At 47.0% G+C, this 16,471-nt stretch overlaps 2 protein-coding genes across 2 annotated transcripts; both read right to left on the minus strand.

Moving 5' to 3' along the window:
- Nucleotides 1-3,600: 3,600 nt before the first annotated feature.
- JR316_0013494 (uncharacterized protein) lies at nt 3,601-3,917 on the minus strand (the record flags this gene model as incomplete). The annotated part of the gene is made up of 2 exons (XM_047899084.1): nt 3,601-3,852; nt 3,903-3,917. 2 exons carry the CDS (start codon nt 3,915-3,917, stop codon nt 3,601-3,603), a joined length of 267 nt encoding a protein of 88 aa, XP_047741846.1.
- A 2,486-nt stretch (nt 3,918-6,403) lies between these two features.
- On the minus strand, nt 6,404-7,256 carry JR316_0013495 (uncharacterized protein; the record flags this gene model as incomplete). Its single annotated transcript, XM_047899085.1, has 2 exons — nt 6,404-7,012; nt 7,062-7,256. 2 exons carry the CDS (start codon nt 7,254-7,256, stop codon nt 6,404-6,406), a joined length of 804 nt encoding a protein of 267 aa, XP_047741847.1.
- Nucleotides 7,257-16,471: the final 9,215 nt, after the last annotated feature.

Below are 16,471 nucleotides of genomic sequence, written 5' to 3' on the forward strand. Positions count from 1 at the left end.
TGGAATGTAAGTTGTATTTTTTTCTATACACTTTTTTGCATATCTCAATCTGTTTATACACACCATCTACCACCCCGCATGTGCGTATGGCGCATACACAAAGAACCTCCGCCTTTTGGACCCTCGACCAACCTACACCGCTTCATCCTCGTATTCCCATGCTCCCCTTTCCATCGAAGACCTTCCAACTCATCGGTACGTCTACATTTTTAGCTTCGCCGATACTACACACTAACACACGATTAATATAATCTTCAAGTGTCTTTGGATCGTTGAATCCATCGTGAAGACAGCCCCGCACCTTGTGTGAGATTGCACTGGCAGGACGGACACTAGGAGCGTGTACCAACCACCAGGTGAGCTATCTTACATTATTGACATCCTTAAGTGGTCTCTAAGAAAATAGCAATTCAGCATTTCAGGGACAGGAACTCACCGGTTTGAACAGACGGTCATGACGTGTTGTGTATGTCCTTTTGATTTTTGCTTTCAGACAACATTTAGCTTATACACATGAGATCGTATGTACGTCCGCGCAAATGGAATGTCAATTTGTTCTCCAGATTCAAATCAATCCGAACAGGCATTGGAGAACAACAAACAGAAGCGACTTTACCGTGCCAATTTCGCAACGGAGCGTTTATCAAATCAATATGCCGCTCCTCGTCTCCCCATCCGTTTTTACACCACTTTTCAAACGTATGTATTCAGCTTGATTCTATATATGGACTAGTGCTAATTATCTGCGTAGCGTTGCCTTGAGAAACTACTTGGATTATGGAGGATGTCTTGTTTGAAGGAGACACGTGGAGGCTCTCCCGAGCCGTTTCACGCATTTCACGGGCTTTTGGAGAGTCAAAAGACGTTGAATTAGACACGCCCCTATGTCAGTATGTAATAAAAACTGATGTAATGTTCGGAACTTGTGTTATTGCTCGCGTTTTCATGCGGACGGACATGCAGGTACACACCCTTTAAATGTGTTTCTGTGCATGTATTGCCGTTTAAACGATCATGCTGTCCTGTATAGCCCTCTAGTTAGGTACTTGTGTACTTTTTAAGACGTGAGTGAAATGATAAATAACAACACTCGTTGCAGCATGCTACGTACATGGAATGTGGTTCTGCATTGTTCTCGGGGATTGGAGGGGTGGGGCATTTTGAATGGTGCATTTGGGTGGGTGTAGATAAGAGATTTCGGTGTGGATGTGGTGTTGGTGTAGTGTAGAAGAGATGCGGGTGTCTTGTACATGCCCTCATCGTCTAATCGATACTCTTACTCCAATATGCTAATGTTCAGGAGCCCCTGATGGATGTTGTTTTCTTGATTCAGTCTGTGAGTGAGTGTTAAAGTTGTACTGCAGCTGCTAATCCGTTGTGGAAATCAATATCGTGGAGTTGCATGCAGTTAAGCGCCGAAATGAACAAGTTCTATATACATATAATTGAATGCACAAATCTCGTATAAAGACGATCCATATACCTACCAGCATACCAAAGATTTTCAAACACTCCAAGGCATCCGCAAAGCACAACTTATTGTGCAATTCCATCCCATGTAACCGGATTCTCTCCTCCTCGCCCAAATCGCCGTTACACGACATTTCAATGCATTTTTTTTTCGATTTTGATCCGATATGGTACTAGGCTCGGCTATTCATAATGTCAGAGCGCACTAGCGGGGACACTGTGTTCAATTTTCTGCATCCAAAAGATGGAATATGTACGCACTGCAACGAACACGAAATGTGCAAAGCATCAATTTCTGCTCGTAGTGTACGTACGTGCATACGAGTCTTGAATGCGTGAATTGAATACCGCATTCCACAAATCACAGTAAATCAAACATAGCAGTTTACCAACTGCACCAGAACGCCGTGAAATGCACATTGGATAAATTGGTACATACACACCAACCCTAAAACCTGCTACATATATAATTGTATTTACCAACCCTAACCAGCCTAATCTGTGCTTTTATGGTATTATCAAATCCTAACCAACCCTAAAATCTAAACCCTAAACCATCCTAATCTGTATTTTTGTGGTCACCACCAACCCTAAACTATAAACCCTAACCAACGCTAATATGTGCTTTGTGGGAGCCTCCGTCGTTAATATGTAAAAAAGCTGGATGTACTTGAATCAAAGTTGAACAAAGTTGAACATGGATCAAAGCCACACACTCGGTTTCAACGTACCTGGGCAGTAAACAAAGGAATACAGTTGTTCCATGGATATTATGTGTATTAGCATACTATGGGCCGATGTGGAATATGTAATATAGAGAGAATCAAACACTCACACGACTGTTGGGTGAAAAATGAGAGTGGCATTCGTTAAGCGCCCAAAACATACGCCGTGAGTACTAATGCGACATTAGCGGCGACATTAGGAAAGCGAGAATGCATTGAATTGAGGGTACGGGGATCATATACCTCGTATTTCCCGTCCGTATTTTGCACGTATAGCAAATAATGGTTGAATTATACACCTCTGACATATTACAAGTCTAAGCTAAATGAAAAAATCAGTATTTTCTATGAATTGAAATTTAATGGATACTCGCCATAATCACACCTCCCACTTGTCATTTTCTAGATTCGTGTTAATGACACATTCAAATGAAAGATATATTTGATACTACTCACACATTCAATAGCAGTAACATGGTACACCGATAGTCAGACTCGAAACGATAACTCAAAATGTCAAGTCATCTATCCTTCCCTCCTGCCCCATTTCGCTGTTTCTCACCTTTTCAAACGCCGTTTCTTCTGGAACGCATGTGAGTATCTCTGCCTATTACCATATGTATCCGAGTGACGTGAGTTGGGATGCTGTGTAGACGGACAATTAGTGGACTTGAGATTGAAAGCGAATGAAGGCACACCTACGTTATCCTTGTTTTCTGGAACTCCAAGCGTGTTTGCATAATCTGTCCTTGTATGAGTAAAGCTGGGAGAATATATTGTATACTGAATGACGTACAATGGTTGATAATGTCCTCAGCAATTCTGCAAGAACTAATCGTCGTGATACGCACCTAATATCCATGATTTTGTATGTACATACCATTCTCATACGGCCGCCACGCGTTCAAAGTATCTAGGTATTCAATTCAGTGTATTGAGGTCGTATGAGAATGGTATTTCAAGTTGATACACAACTCACTGGACTTGGATATCTGAATCTCGATTCTCAACCCTCCTCCATCCCCCATTCACCCTAGCTCTCATTTGCAAACAATTTCTTTGCTTCCAGGTGTTTGAAATATTCCCATCAGTCCTAAACATAATTACAACACCTGTCAGTGGAGATGTAACTGAGAACGAAGGAAGTGCCAACAAAATTTTTATGAATGCGTGGAGAACCTGGACATTGGTTCTGAATGGAGAACGGTGCTTATGGTTGTAATTGAGGTGTGTTGCATGTTTGGGAGACTTGGGGGTTACAATACCTTTATCTGGGTGGCGCTCATAGGGAATCTAGAGCTGAGTGCAGTCGAAATTGAACCGACACCTGTTTGAAGTTGAATCCCAATACACCAATTCACATTCACATCTCATTCTTCAACACCAGCCTTCTGTGCAGGCTACCCTACCCATCAAGACGCCGCGGGATACGAGTGTATGTTTTGTAGGACACTTGCAGGTAAGTAATACGCTGTTCGACATGGATATGCGTTGACACGTAGCTGTTTGCGACAGCGACAAGCCTCTGCCAGCGGCGGACCGGTGTTGAAAATGTAAGTTGTTCCGTGTTTTGCTCGTCGGGTACCACTCTTGATTGACCGCCCCATAACAGTGTTGAATCGACCTGGAAGTCGACGCCGGCGACGGACAACGACGCCTAGGTAAGTAAATCAACGCACTTTTTGTTGAGAATCTGCCTGAACTGACCTTGACACGCAGCATTCTCTGCAATACAGTAGCTGACATCCAACCACACCTTCTTGTCCATCATTCCAAGCAGCATACACGCTTTTGGCTTGCACAACCTTGGATCCGGCGATGTTGAAGTTGGATGAGGGCGAAGGGTGGTACCGCTGGAGTGTTGCGAGGTGAGTACACTGTATAACACAGTTAACAAAGCGGACTCACTAGAAACCCAAACGTTTCCAGTTGGTACATATCTTATTATAGCCTGCTCTAGTATTGCTTGGATAGCAAATTTGATGTTAATATGGTGCTACAGAACCCGGAAGCCCGCTGCAACACGTACTCAGTGACATTCAGCGCAAGCTCGTAAGAACGACGTGGTGTACGTATCATGGCCGTTTGCTGCATTTTGGTCATTTGAATGGCATCGGGGTACACAATTGGGTGCAGTGATGTCCGGTTGAAGACTTGGTGGTGCGTGGTATAGAGATAATGGTCAAAAATGGGACAGGTTCACGCTGAGCCGTGAACCTGCTTATTTCTCACATTTTGACAGTTTCACAAGTGCTATGGTATTATTTGAGTACTACAGAGATGAATTAATATGTCCTGTACCTGAATTAGTGCGTAAATAAAGTTGAGTGCGGCTGAGCAAAGATGAAAGTGTCAAAACATGTTAAGCGCCCGAATACACCCTCAACGAAATCAAACAAAAATGAAGAAATACCTGAATGTTAAACTCATTTCGTAGACTCCCCTGTACAGGTAGACTACGCAGTACACCCCTTAGTACTCATACCATCCATAGAAAGTCAACAATCACAAAAGTTTTATCAAAATTTTCAACACACGTACATGTCCACATCCTCTCCCTCCCCCAATTCGCAATTCCAGCCTGTTTCCAACGTTTACTTTCGTTACAGGTCTTCTCGGGCACTAGCGGGGACATGCTTGGCTCGGATATACTGCCGTTATGCGCCCTAGAAGGTCAGAAGAAATGAGGGAAACAACATCGGTCCCATTGCATTTTGGAGGATTCAACTTACCTGGAGAGCGATTCTGCGTCGTTTCCGCGTCTGTCCCGGATTTTGGAGCCTCTGAGTACGTTGTTGGTGGTGCAGGACTGCCGATTGTGCCCGGATTAATGATTGGTAGGTCGGAAATTTTGTTCTAGTCGCGTATCGTTGTGCGGAGTCATGATTGGAATACCCTCATCATTCCAATAATGCTTTTACCTAGTGTACGTCTTTTTCAATGTAAAGTAGCCCCTGATTGGAAGGGGAGTCGTTACCTGGACTGTCTGTATGACTTTGGGATTCACTGTGCCTGGCGTACGATATTCAAGTTTACATTGAATACGAACATCAATTAAGCTCCGAGAATGCACATCTTTGCATACAACGCAAATAACACTTTAATCAGAGATCACATACCTATACTCGGCTGATATAGGAGTCAGCAGGTTTTAGGGTTTAGCCGTACGAGTCTTGAATGCGTGAATTGAATACCGCATTCCACAAATTGCATCGCGATACGTTGAAATGGGGGATATTGGTCCAGATCTGCGCAACGGCCAACCGGTCCAGCATCGCGTAACACTGCAGCAAAAGACAAGGGAGTATATTTGGGCTACTTCCGACATGCAGCGGACACTAGTAGGTATATAAGGACGACTGACCTCGGCAATACCCTTCATTCCCTCATCCCCTCTCTTTTTCCCTCTCAGAGGTGTCCAGCACTTGTGCCCGCTCCCTTTTTATATGCCCCCTCCGACAAGTCGATGTTGACGGGCGTTGCAGCAGGTGTCTGACGGTGGGCGTTCTGGAGCATGGACAATGGTGAGCCTGACGGTGTGCAATGTGTGGGACAACACTGACGTACCTTTGCCCATTGTTGCGGTTTAGGGTTTCCGCGCGACGTGGCCGACGACACGGTATGTATCCTTTTCTTGCATTCTCTTGCTCTGCCCTCCGCTCAACGCCATTCAGCTCGCCCTCTCCGCTGTCCTACGCCTCGCAACTACGTGAATGCACCGCAACACCATGAGTATCGGAGTCCGCCCTTGCATTCTGAGCCGCTCCTGACCATCACCCTCGTAGAACATTATTGCCGACGAGTGAAGGATCTGGGAGGTAGGATTTAGGGTTCTCGGCAAGAACGTCAGAAGTGTCTGCAAATGCGGTGCGAAGAGGATAGGATGTGTGCTCGCGAGCGGTGTGAGTGTCGAGAGGAAGGTGGATAGGTAGTGGTAGTTGGACGTTTTTGGTCGTGAGAGTGCGTATGTGTATGTAGAGGAAGATGTAGATGGGGGAGGGAGGGGAGCGTGTAATGGTGGTTAGGAGAGCGCGTTGGAGAGGGCTGGGAGGGTGTTGAGCATTGGTGAGAGCAGGGAAATGGACTGTGCGAGTTGTGTGGCGTCTGCTGAAGAGAGGAATGCTACGGACGCCAGGAGCGCTGCATGGCGGACCTATTCAATACCATACGTTGTATAAACCACCACCACTACCACAAAAACCCAGCCGTCAGCACCTTCCTACCGAAATTATAAAGTAAAGCAGACACACCTCGATATTCTCTGGATCCTGCAAGCCGCACTGAAACACACCGAGCATGGCATTGATCTGGAGGTCCATCACAAGGTTCGGACATCCCGCAAAAACTCTATACGCGCTCTCCCTCAACATCCACCCGGGCACCGCACCACCACCCACACTGCCTGAACCCTCCTCACCTCCAAGCCCCTGTGCATGTGTCATACTAAACGCCTGCGCCTGCAACGCATGCCACGGTCTACCCCTCGCCATCCCCTGATTCGCAACATCACATATCATATCCACCGTCTTCCGCCTCACACTCCCTGCGCACTCATGTGCCAATGAGAACAGCAGTAACCGCTCGAGGGGGTTGAGGGTCTGATGCGAGAGGTGGTCGTACAGCAAGGAATGGTTCGCGTGTGTGGTGTGCGAGGGTATGTGCTGCTGTTGCTGCTGCTGTCGGTGGTGCTGTTGTTGTTGCAGTTGTTGGTGGATGTCAGGGCCGGGGGCGGGCGGGCCGCCATTATTCACTGTGAGAACAGGTGCCGGGAGGAAGAGGCGGCGGCGGAGGAGAATGCGCGAAAGCGAGCGCATCGTCTATATGCACGGATTCAGGAAGAGATAATGTAAGCAAACACAGACAAACACAAAGGCTTCCTCTGCCGCGTGTCGTTGTGGGCGGCGAGTGGACGCGACAGCGGGACGGCAGCCGGCGAGGGGAGGCGGCGCGGCAGCAGCGACAGGCGTCGAGTGGAGGAGGCGGCGGCAGCAGCGGCCCGGGGGTGGCGGCGCAACGACACGCAGTGGCGAGCGCAAGTGTCGGGACAGCGAGCGCAGGCATTGGGATGGTGAGCGGAGGCGTCGGGGGCGGTGAGACAGGCGGGAGGCCGGCCTCCAGTGGCTGGCGTGTACGAGTGGAGGCTGGCCTCCACTCACGCGTACAACGCGCGTACGAATCGAGGCCGGCCTCAGGTGGCCTCGACACGTTTATTTTTAGACGGAGGCCGGCCTCCAGTGCCTGTCAAAAATTATTTTTAGACGGAGGCCGGCCTCCAGTGACCTCCATCAATTTGGAGGCCGGCCTCCAGTGGCCTCCATCAATTTGGAGGCCGGCCTCCATAAATTACATATTTAATTATGTAGCACCTCCGTATGTACCAAATAAAATATTTTAAAAGTGCATTTGGGGGTTTTTGAGGTCGAGAAATCCGAATCTAGCATCAGATTTCCGGAATTCTAAACAGGAGGCCCAATGCAACGAAGGCCCCCCCTTCGGGGGGGAATAAGCCTAGGAAGTAAGGTAGGCGTGTGAACTTCCGAACGGCATGTGATTGTGAAGGGCCGGATCTAATTTAGTACATGGGAAAAGTTACTTAGTACCTCGGGAAAAGTTCCTTAGTACCGTGGAAACATTTTTGATGGACCGGATCATGAACTGTCCAATTAAGATTCACAACAATCAATCAATTGATTGTTAGGTAAGGACCCAGGTAAGCTATTTATACTCTAGACATGTGAATATTCCCATGTCGCGGTTACTCGGAGCCACGTAACCAGAGTACTCTATATCCATGTGATTCACATCACAGTCAATAACCCACGATGTCAAAGAACAAAAGTGTTGGATCCACTTTTGACAGGTTACCATGTGCCACATTGACCCGTGACACTCTGTTCATCAGAGACCTGTCTAACTTGACAATAAACATTGACAGATTTGTGATAGTCGGTAAGATACATGACAGCTGCGCAGCATCACTTCACGCGCTGTCATCGGATGTCTAGAACATTCCTTCTAAGAATAGCCACTGAAGAGTCTATAAAGACGAAAGGGCTGGTTGTTGGGATCCCCCAACAGCCCTCTGGCTTCTTTCCATTTTAACTCCCAGTTTAAACTAGTCGCTCGCACCTCGCTTCGCTCGGTGCTCGCTCCCCCCCTAAACCCAACGACTTTGCTATCACCCATCAGCCACTATGTCATCCCAATATTCTGCTGCTTTCTCTCGTGCCATGTCCCCCACCCTGGACGCACTCACCCAGGCCGTCGTCAACAACACCGTCTTCGGCGTCAACGATGAAGCAGGCCGCCATAACGCTCTGATCGACGAGCTGGCCACTGTGGTCATCAAAAAAATAGCTGAGTGCCGCTCCGTTGACCAAGTCATAGACTGCGTCTTTTTTGACTATCGTGCTGCCCTTAGGGAGTTTCTCCACAACCTCGCATCGTGGTGCGATAAGAGGGAAACAGTCAAGGCTAGCCTCGAGCGCCTTGAATCTGCCGTTAGCGCAGGCAACACGCCCAATCGCCTTAAGGTGAAGGCACCCGAGTTCCAACTTACGAAGGAATTCGCGGATGCCGGGTCAGCGGAGGCTCTTCGAGTCTCCACTACGTTCTCTTCCGCTCGTGATGCCTTCCAAAAGGCAATTAACGACGGCGCCGTTCAGGCGAAAAAGGACGAGCTGGCTTTTTGGGATGATAAATGCGCGCTCAACTCTTGCTACGAAGCTGCTGCCCTCATCGTTAAGGCAACTTACGATGATCGCAAATCCAGCTACAAGCTCCCTGTTTTCTCTACAGACAACAAGGGAGTTCGACGTATAGCAGAGTGGGTAGTGTCTCCGCAAAAGAAAGCCGAATGCAGTGCGCTGCAAACTATACTGCCGGCGATCTTTTCTCATATCAAACAGATTGTCAACATGCGCCACCGCGCCTTGGCAATTAAGATTGAGAAAAAGCGGACGACTGCGGCAACAGCCGATGTCGAGATGGCCGATGCGACCAAACCAGGTCCATCGATTCAATCCCTTATTGATAAGGGCTTGAATGCACGTCTCAAAAAGCTCAACCTTGGATCTGTGGGCAAGAAGGCAAGTTTTCGTAACCCTTCACCCATAATTCTGGACACTAATTATTACTCTAATTACCCAGACTTTGTCTGGCCAGAATTCGTCCAAGGCTCCTCAACCTCAGGCCAGGAAAGCTGGCCCTTCGAAACCCAAGTCGTCGTCGACGCCTTCGCAGAGGAAGCCTCAAACCAAGGCTTCCAACAAGGTCGACAACAAGAAGAAAGGGAAGGGGAGAGCTCCCGTCAAGAACAACGATCCAAAGGGAAAGGGAAAGGCAAGAGCCTAGACGCGCGGTCTACTGTAGCATCATTTACGTCGGTGAGACCCGCCTTCCCCAACTCTATTCCTGACGATATACTCACCATGACTAAAACAGACGCAGTTTCTTTTGTACACCTCAATACCCCGATTTCATTCTTATTGGCTGGCCAGTATAGATCTAGTGTACACTGTAGTCCTGGTGTTTCGGTCCCTGTTGATGTAGCAAATGATTTATCTCTTGGACTCAATTATATGTTTTTTACACTGCCTTCTAAAAGTCTGATCATGCAAGCATGGAATGATTTTCAACGAAGAATAAGATGGCGTATCTATTTTTTGTTTAAAGAAGGCATGAATAAACCTTTCGATCCAGACTATGGAGTAAGCTCTAAAAAGAAAGAGAAACCTCCAATGTTACCGCAATTTATGGAACTTGGCCTTTCAATGGGACGTCGGTACGTTATTAAAACGATCGCAAGTATCCCGGAAGAAGCCCTTAAAGAGATGCGAAAGCACGCGTTCTCTCCTAAAAGGGACAAGATCCAAAAGTTTCTTATCGATAACAACTATGTTATTACGATGACAGATAAGAATCTTGGCCTCGCGGTGTCTGAACGCGACTGGATATTAAGGAATGAGCTCAATCTTCTTGAAGATGAACGCAACTACGAAGAGTTAGAATTCGAAGTTGCGCAAGAAGTTATGAAGAGCAAAATGATTCAGATGCAAACTCTCGCACGTACCGTCGAAGATGAACATCTGTTTCTATTTGAACTTGGGTTGTCTCGATTCTTTCTATCGAATGTACCGGAAGACGGATCATCGTTCAAGTATCCTCAATTTCATGGTATACCTAAAATCCACAAGAAACCTACTGGATTTAGGCCCATAATTCCGTGTCACTCTGTAGTTTTTAATCCTGCAGCCAAGTTTGTATCAAAAGAGCTTAAGCCGATTATTAAATCGACTCCTTCAATCATTCACGGAACGAAGGATCTCTTTACGAGATTAAGCCAATTGCGTATAGACCCCAAACGACAATGGTATTTTGTCACCGGGGATGTAGTCGCTTTCTATCCCAATATTCCGTTGGACTTGTGCATCGAAATCGTTTGTAGTATGTACGAGGAATGGTTACTCAACGCTTCGGAAGAAAACACTGCATTAGCCCATATTAATCCAAATTCGTTAGAGAATAACTTGGTTAAATTGGGCATCTTTAAACGTGCTATCGAGATTGGCAATACGCAATTGATAACACAACATGGGTCTAGATATTTTAGACAAAAAAATGGCCTCGCAATGGGCGTCGCGGATTCTCCGGACCTTGCTAACCTCTTTGGAGCCCATTTTGAAATAAAGTCAAAAATCTTAGACCACCCAAATGTGGCCTTCTATGGAAGGTACATCGACGATTGTTTCGCAATTGTTTACGCCGAGTCCGAAGCACTTGCACTTAATCTTATTAAAGAAACAATAAAGTTCGATGGTTGTGTTATCGAATGGGCTGTTTCCTTGTCGGGATGTCAATTTCTCGATGCTTTCATATTCAAGGAGTCTGGAAAACTTCATTGGAAGCCATTTGTCAAGACAGGAAACAACCGAGAACGAGTTCCATGGGTATCACATCATCCTTTGGACGTCAAACGTGGCGTCTACATTGGAGAGTTATCCAGGTTAGCCGTGCTATGTAGTACCAAGGAAATCTACATTGGAGCAATTAGAGACCTTAACGCTCTCTATTTGATGCGCGGTTATCCCGAAAACCTAGTCATGTCTTGGTGTAAGAAGAATATACAAGAACGTTGGAAAAAGCGATTCGCTTTACGAGTCGCAGAGCACGACGAATCCATTCTTGTACTTAAAACCAGGTTTGATCAGGTATGGAATTGGTTTTCAGCTGCTGAACTTGGAAAAACTGTTACCAAGTACTGGTCGGCATGGTATGAACATGCCGAGAAAGGTCTGTATAGTGCAGACTCGTCCAGACCCCTTATCAAACCAGATCCAAATTACGTTCACGACCTCGATGATGTTCGCCCGGAGCTGTTCACACAGATCCTCGTGGACGGAGAAACTGAGTTCGTACCGGATTTGAGGAAGATAGGACTACTCGGAAGTCGTTGGATAGTATCGCGAAAACGCAATACTAATCTTTTCGACCTTGCAAATGTGTGGAAGAAAACAGTCTTTCGTAAACTGGATGAAGACATTGCCGAAAAAGGTGGTGTTGTTCCCGAAACTCAAAACGTTAATGAAACTTATCATTCTGCTCTAGTTGAAGCTGCTGAGCAGATAAGTATCGAAAGTGATAACGAGATAATACTTCATAGACGTTCAATCTCACAAGAGAGGGAACATCCAGAATTCGGCAGAATATCCAAATCTTACAACCGATGAAAAGAATACTAGCGCTTAAGGCGTAAAGCATTAGAAAAAAACCCTAACCGTAAGTATTCCTTGCTACAAAGTAACAAACATCTACTTACAAGCAACACATTGGATTAAATAGCTAAACCTAAACCTAAACCCTAAACCCTAAACCCTAAGCCCTAACCTAACCCCAACCCTAAGCTAACTAAGTCTAACCTTAGTAGGAAGTAAGGTAGGCGTGTGAACTTCCGAACGGCATGTGATTGTGAAGGGCCGGATCTAATTTAGTACATGGGAAAAGTTACTTAGTACCTCGGGAAAAGTTCCTTAGTACCGTGGAAACATTTTTGATGGACCGGATCATGAACTGTCCAATTAAGATTCACAACAATCAATCAATTGATTGTTAGGTAAGGACCCAGGTAAGCTATTTATACTCTAGACATGTGAATATTCCCATGTCGCGGTTACTCGGAGCCACGTAACCAGAGTACTCTATATCCATGTGATTCACATCACAGTCAATAACCCACGATGTCAAAGAACAAAAGTGTTGGATCCACTTTTGACAGGTTACCATGTGCCACATTGACCCGTGACACTCTGTTCATCAGAGACCTGTCTAACTTGACAATAAACATTGACAGATTTGTGATAGTCGGTAAGATACATGACAGCTGCGCAGCATCACTTCACGCGCTGTCATCGGATGTCTAGAACATTCCTTCTAAGAATAGCCACTGAAGAGTCTATAAAGACGAAAGGGCTGGTTGTTGGGATCCCCCAACAGCCCTCTGGCTTCTTTCCATTTTAACTCCCAGTTTAAACTAGTCGCTCGCACCTCGCTTCGCTCGGTGCTCGCTCCCCCCCTAAACCCTAAACCCTAAACCCTAACCCTAAACCGTCCAATTAAGATTCACAACAATCAATCATTTGATTGTTAGGTAAGGACCCAGGTAAGCTATTTATACTCTAGACATGTGAATATTCCCATGTCGCGGTTACTCGGAGCCACGTAACCAGAGTACTCTATATCCATGTGATTCACATCACAGTCAATAACCCACGATGTCAAAGAACAAAAGTGTTGGATCCACTTTTGACAGGTTACCATGTGCCACATCGACCCGTGACACTCTGTTCATCAGAAACCTGTCTAACTTGACAATAAACATTGACAGATTTGTGATAGTCGGTAAGATACATGACAGCTGCGCAGCATCACTTCACGCGCTGTCATCGGATGTTCCAGAACATTCCTTCTAAGAATAGCCACTGAAGAGTCTATAAAGACGAAAGGGCTGGCTGCTGATATCAATCAACAGCCCTCTGGCTTCTTTCCATTTTAACTCCCAGTTTAAACTAGTCGCTCGCACCTCGCTTCGCTCAGTGCTCGCTCCCCCCTAAACCCTAACCCTAAACCGTCCAATTAAGATTCACAACAATCAATCAATTGATTGTTAGGTAAGGACCCAGGTAAGCTATTTATACTCTAGACATGTGAATATTCCCATGTCGCGGTGACTCGGAGCCACGTAACCAGAGTACTCTATATCCATGTGATTCACGTCACAGTCAATAACCCACGATGTCAAAGAACAAAAGTGTTGGATCCACTTTTGACAGGTTACCATGTGCCACATCGACCCGTGACACTCTGTTCATCAGAGACCTGTCTAACTTGACAATAAACATTGACAGATTTGTGATAGTCGGTAAGATACATGACAGCTGCGCAGCATCACTTCACGCGCTGTCATCGGATGTCTAGAACATTCCTTCTAAGAATAGCCACTGAAGAGTCTATAAAGACGAAAGGGCTGGTTGTTGGGATCCCCCAACAGCCCTCTGGCCTTCTTTCATTTTAACTCACAGTTTAAATAGTCGCTCGCACCTCGCTTCGCTCGGTGCTCGCTCCCCCCCTAAACCCCTAAACCCTAAACCCTAAAACCATCGAATGTCATCGACTCGAAGCGGAAACAGTGACTCGCAAATATCCTCCTGGCTCGGAGTATTCCAACTTTTCAAATAGCGACAATCGTCCTATTGCCAAACATCCGCACAATCCCAACGGGGTCAGGTGCACTAACTGCAAAGGTCGTACTCACGATCGTGATCACTGCTATCGGCCTGGGGGTGGCATGGAAGGTCAGGGACCAAGGGGACCAAATGCGGCAAATGCAACCACTGCTGCAAAGAAACCCACCGAGACTGCAAACGTTGCAGTCGTTGCTGAAAACGACTTCTTAGAGAGTGGGGAAATATCGTGCGCTCTGATTGAAGAGGTCGATGAGGTGGGTGTCACCGCAGTTGCAGGGGACATCTCGACGTGCGCTACTCTGCTCGACTCGGGAGCAACCTCTCACTTGATCAAGTCGCGATCACTATTCCATACGTATTCCGAGGCCGATGCACGAGATGTCACCACTGCAAATCTTGGTACTCTTCACACTCGAGGAGGCGGAACCTGCTACATTAATGTGAATCACAATGGCCGCTCAATCCGTGTCAAACTCAATAACTGCCTGCACGCACCTAATGCCGCCATGAACTTGCTCTCTGTGAGTCGGCTCAACATCGCCGGGATTGCCTGCAACTTCGTACCAGGATGTGGTGTTGTCCTATCGAAAAATGGTGTGGAACTAGCGTCCGGACGGCTGAGAAACGGTCTCTTTGCCATTGAGAACGCGGCATTCATTCCACGACCCAGAGAATCCTCAGTCAGAGCCATGTTTGTTAGGGTTCCAGAGTCAATGCACTTACATCATCTTCGTCTTGGCCATCCTGGCCACCAAGCCACCCGATCGATCGTCAAACACGTTCTCAACGCCTCGATCAAGGACGATCATGTTCGATGCGAACCATGCGTCATCGCCAAGCACACCGCAACCCCACACCCACAAAAGTCTCTTGGTCAACGTACCTATCAACCTCTCGAACTCATTCTTGCCGACACCTGTGGACCTTTCCCTGTTCAGACGCCGCATCATAAGGAACATTTCGTTGCTTTCAGATGTGCAGCAATGAAGGTGACCAACGTGCAGTTAACTGCCGACAAGACGGCCGAAACGATGCTGGAGGCATTCAAAATTCTTCAACACCGATGGGAGAATCGCACCGGCTATAAAATCAAAAGGTTCAGATGCGATGGAGGCTCGGAGTGGAAAGGGGTGTTTGCAGAGTACTTACTGGCTCAGGGCATTGAACAGGAAGTCACTCCGAGGTATGAACACTGGATGAACGGAGAGGCTGAGCGGTACATGAGAACTATTCAAGGTCGCATGTTGGCAATGATGACCACTGCACAGCTTCCTCTCACGTACTGGGGTGAGGCCGCTCTAACCGCTGCTTACCTATTGAATGTTACCACGGTTGACGAAAACAACATCACCCCATTCCAATCCATGTACGGTCGTCCTCCCAACCTTGCCCATCTTCGCGTTTGGGGATGTCGTGCCTTCGTGCATGTTCCTGAAGAATGACAATCCAAACTCGGCCCAAAATCCGTGGAATGCCTCTTCATGGGGTATCCTCCTGGCGGGAAAGGTTACCGCTTTCGACATCTTGATTCAGGACTTTTCTTTAACTCTTCCAATGCCATTTTTGATGAAAACATGCCTTATACTCCCGCTTTGACTTCTTCTTCTACTCCTGTTGACTATTCTTCCTTACCTCTGCTTAATTCTCATTCTGTTGATTCTGATTTTCATGATTCTACTGATTCTGCTGTTACTGTTACTTTGCCTGTCTCTTCCTCTTCTATTTCTTCACGCTCTATTTCTTCTTCACCGTCGCCGCCTCCGGGCGACTTAGATGCTCCTGAATTACTTTCTTCTGATCTTGGACAATCTCTTGTGAATCCTTCTGTAGAAATTACCCCCGAAACCCCAAATCTTCCCCAATCGCCTTTCATTCCATCAACACCTGCTCCAACTCGGATTCAACTTCCACCCCGGTCTTCATCGCGTGACAAACGGTCGTCCAGTCGTGGAGAACTTTATGAGAAGTTGAGGGAGGCTGAACGAGAGGCGCGGGAAGTCAGGATATTGAAATTGGCGACGACGGCGGCGGCGAAGGCGGCGGCGAGGGATGCAGCGGCAGGGACGAGTGTGGGGGAGGCGGCTAGTGCTGCGGACACCGAGCAAGGGGGTGAAGACGACAATCCTTTTGTATCACTGTGCTCGGTAGGGATGCTTGAAGAGCATGAAAAGGGACTTTCGGAGGCCTCAAATTCTTCTGTCTCGTTAGACGTCGAGGACTACCTCGCTCGCAACAAGGACTTTCTCTTCGAAACGACACTGCTATCCGTTCGAAGCGATCTTCGGAGGAATCCTCAATCACCAGAATATGACATGAAGGTCCCACCAGCTACGTACGCAGAGGCAATGAAGAGACCTGATGCTGCCGAATGGAAGAGAGTGATGGATAAGGAGTTAGAGATGTTGAAGGGGATGGGTGTTTATGTTGATGAAGTCCTTCCTAACGGAGTGCATGCCATAGGATGCAGATGGGTGATGGAGTTCAAGATTCCTGACGATGGCGGTCCACCAATCTACAAGGCACGGCTCGTGGCAC

This window comes from Psilocybe cubensis, assembly GCF_017499595.1.
Source record: "Psilocybe cubensis strain MGC-MH-2018 chromosome Unknown contig2, whole genome shotgun sequence".
Classification (NCBI taxonomy): domain Eukaryota; kingdom Fungi; phylum Basidiomycota; class Agaricomycetes; order Agaricales; family Agrocybaceae; genus Psilocybe; species Psilocybe cubensis.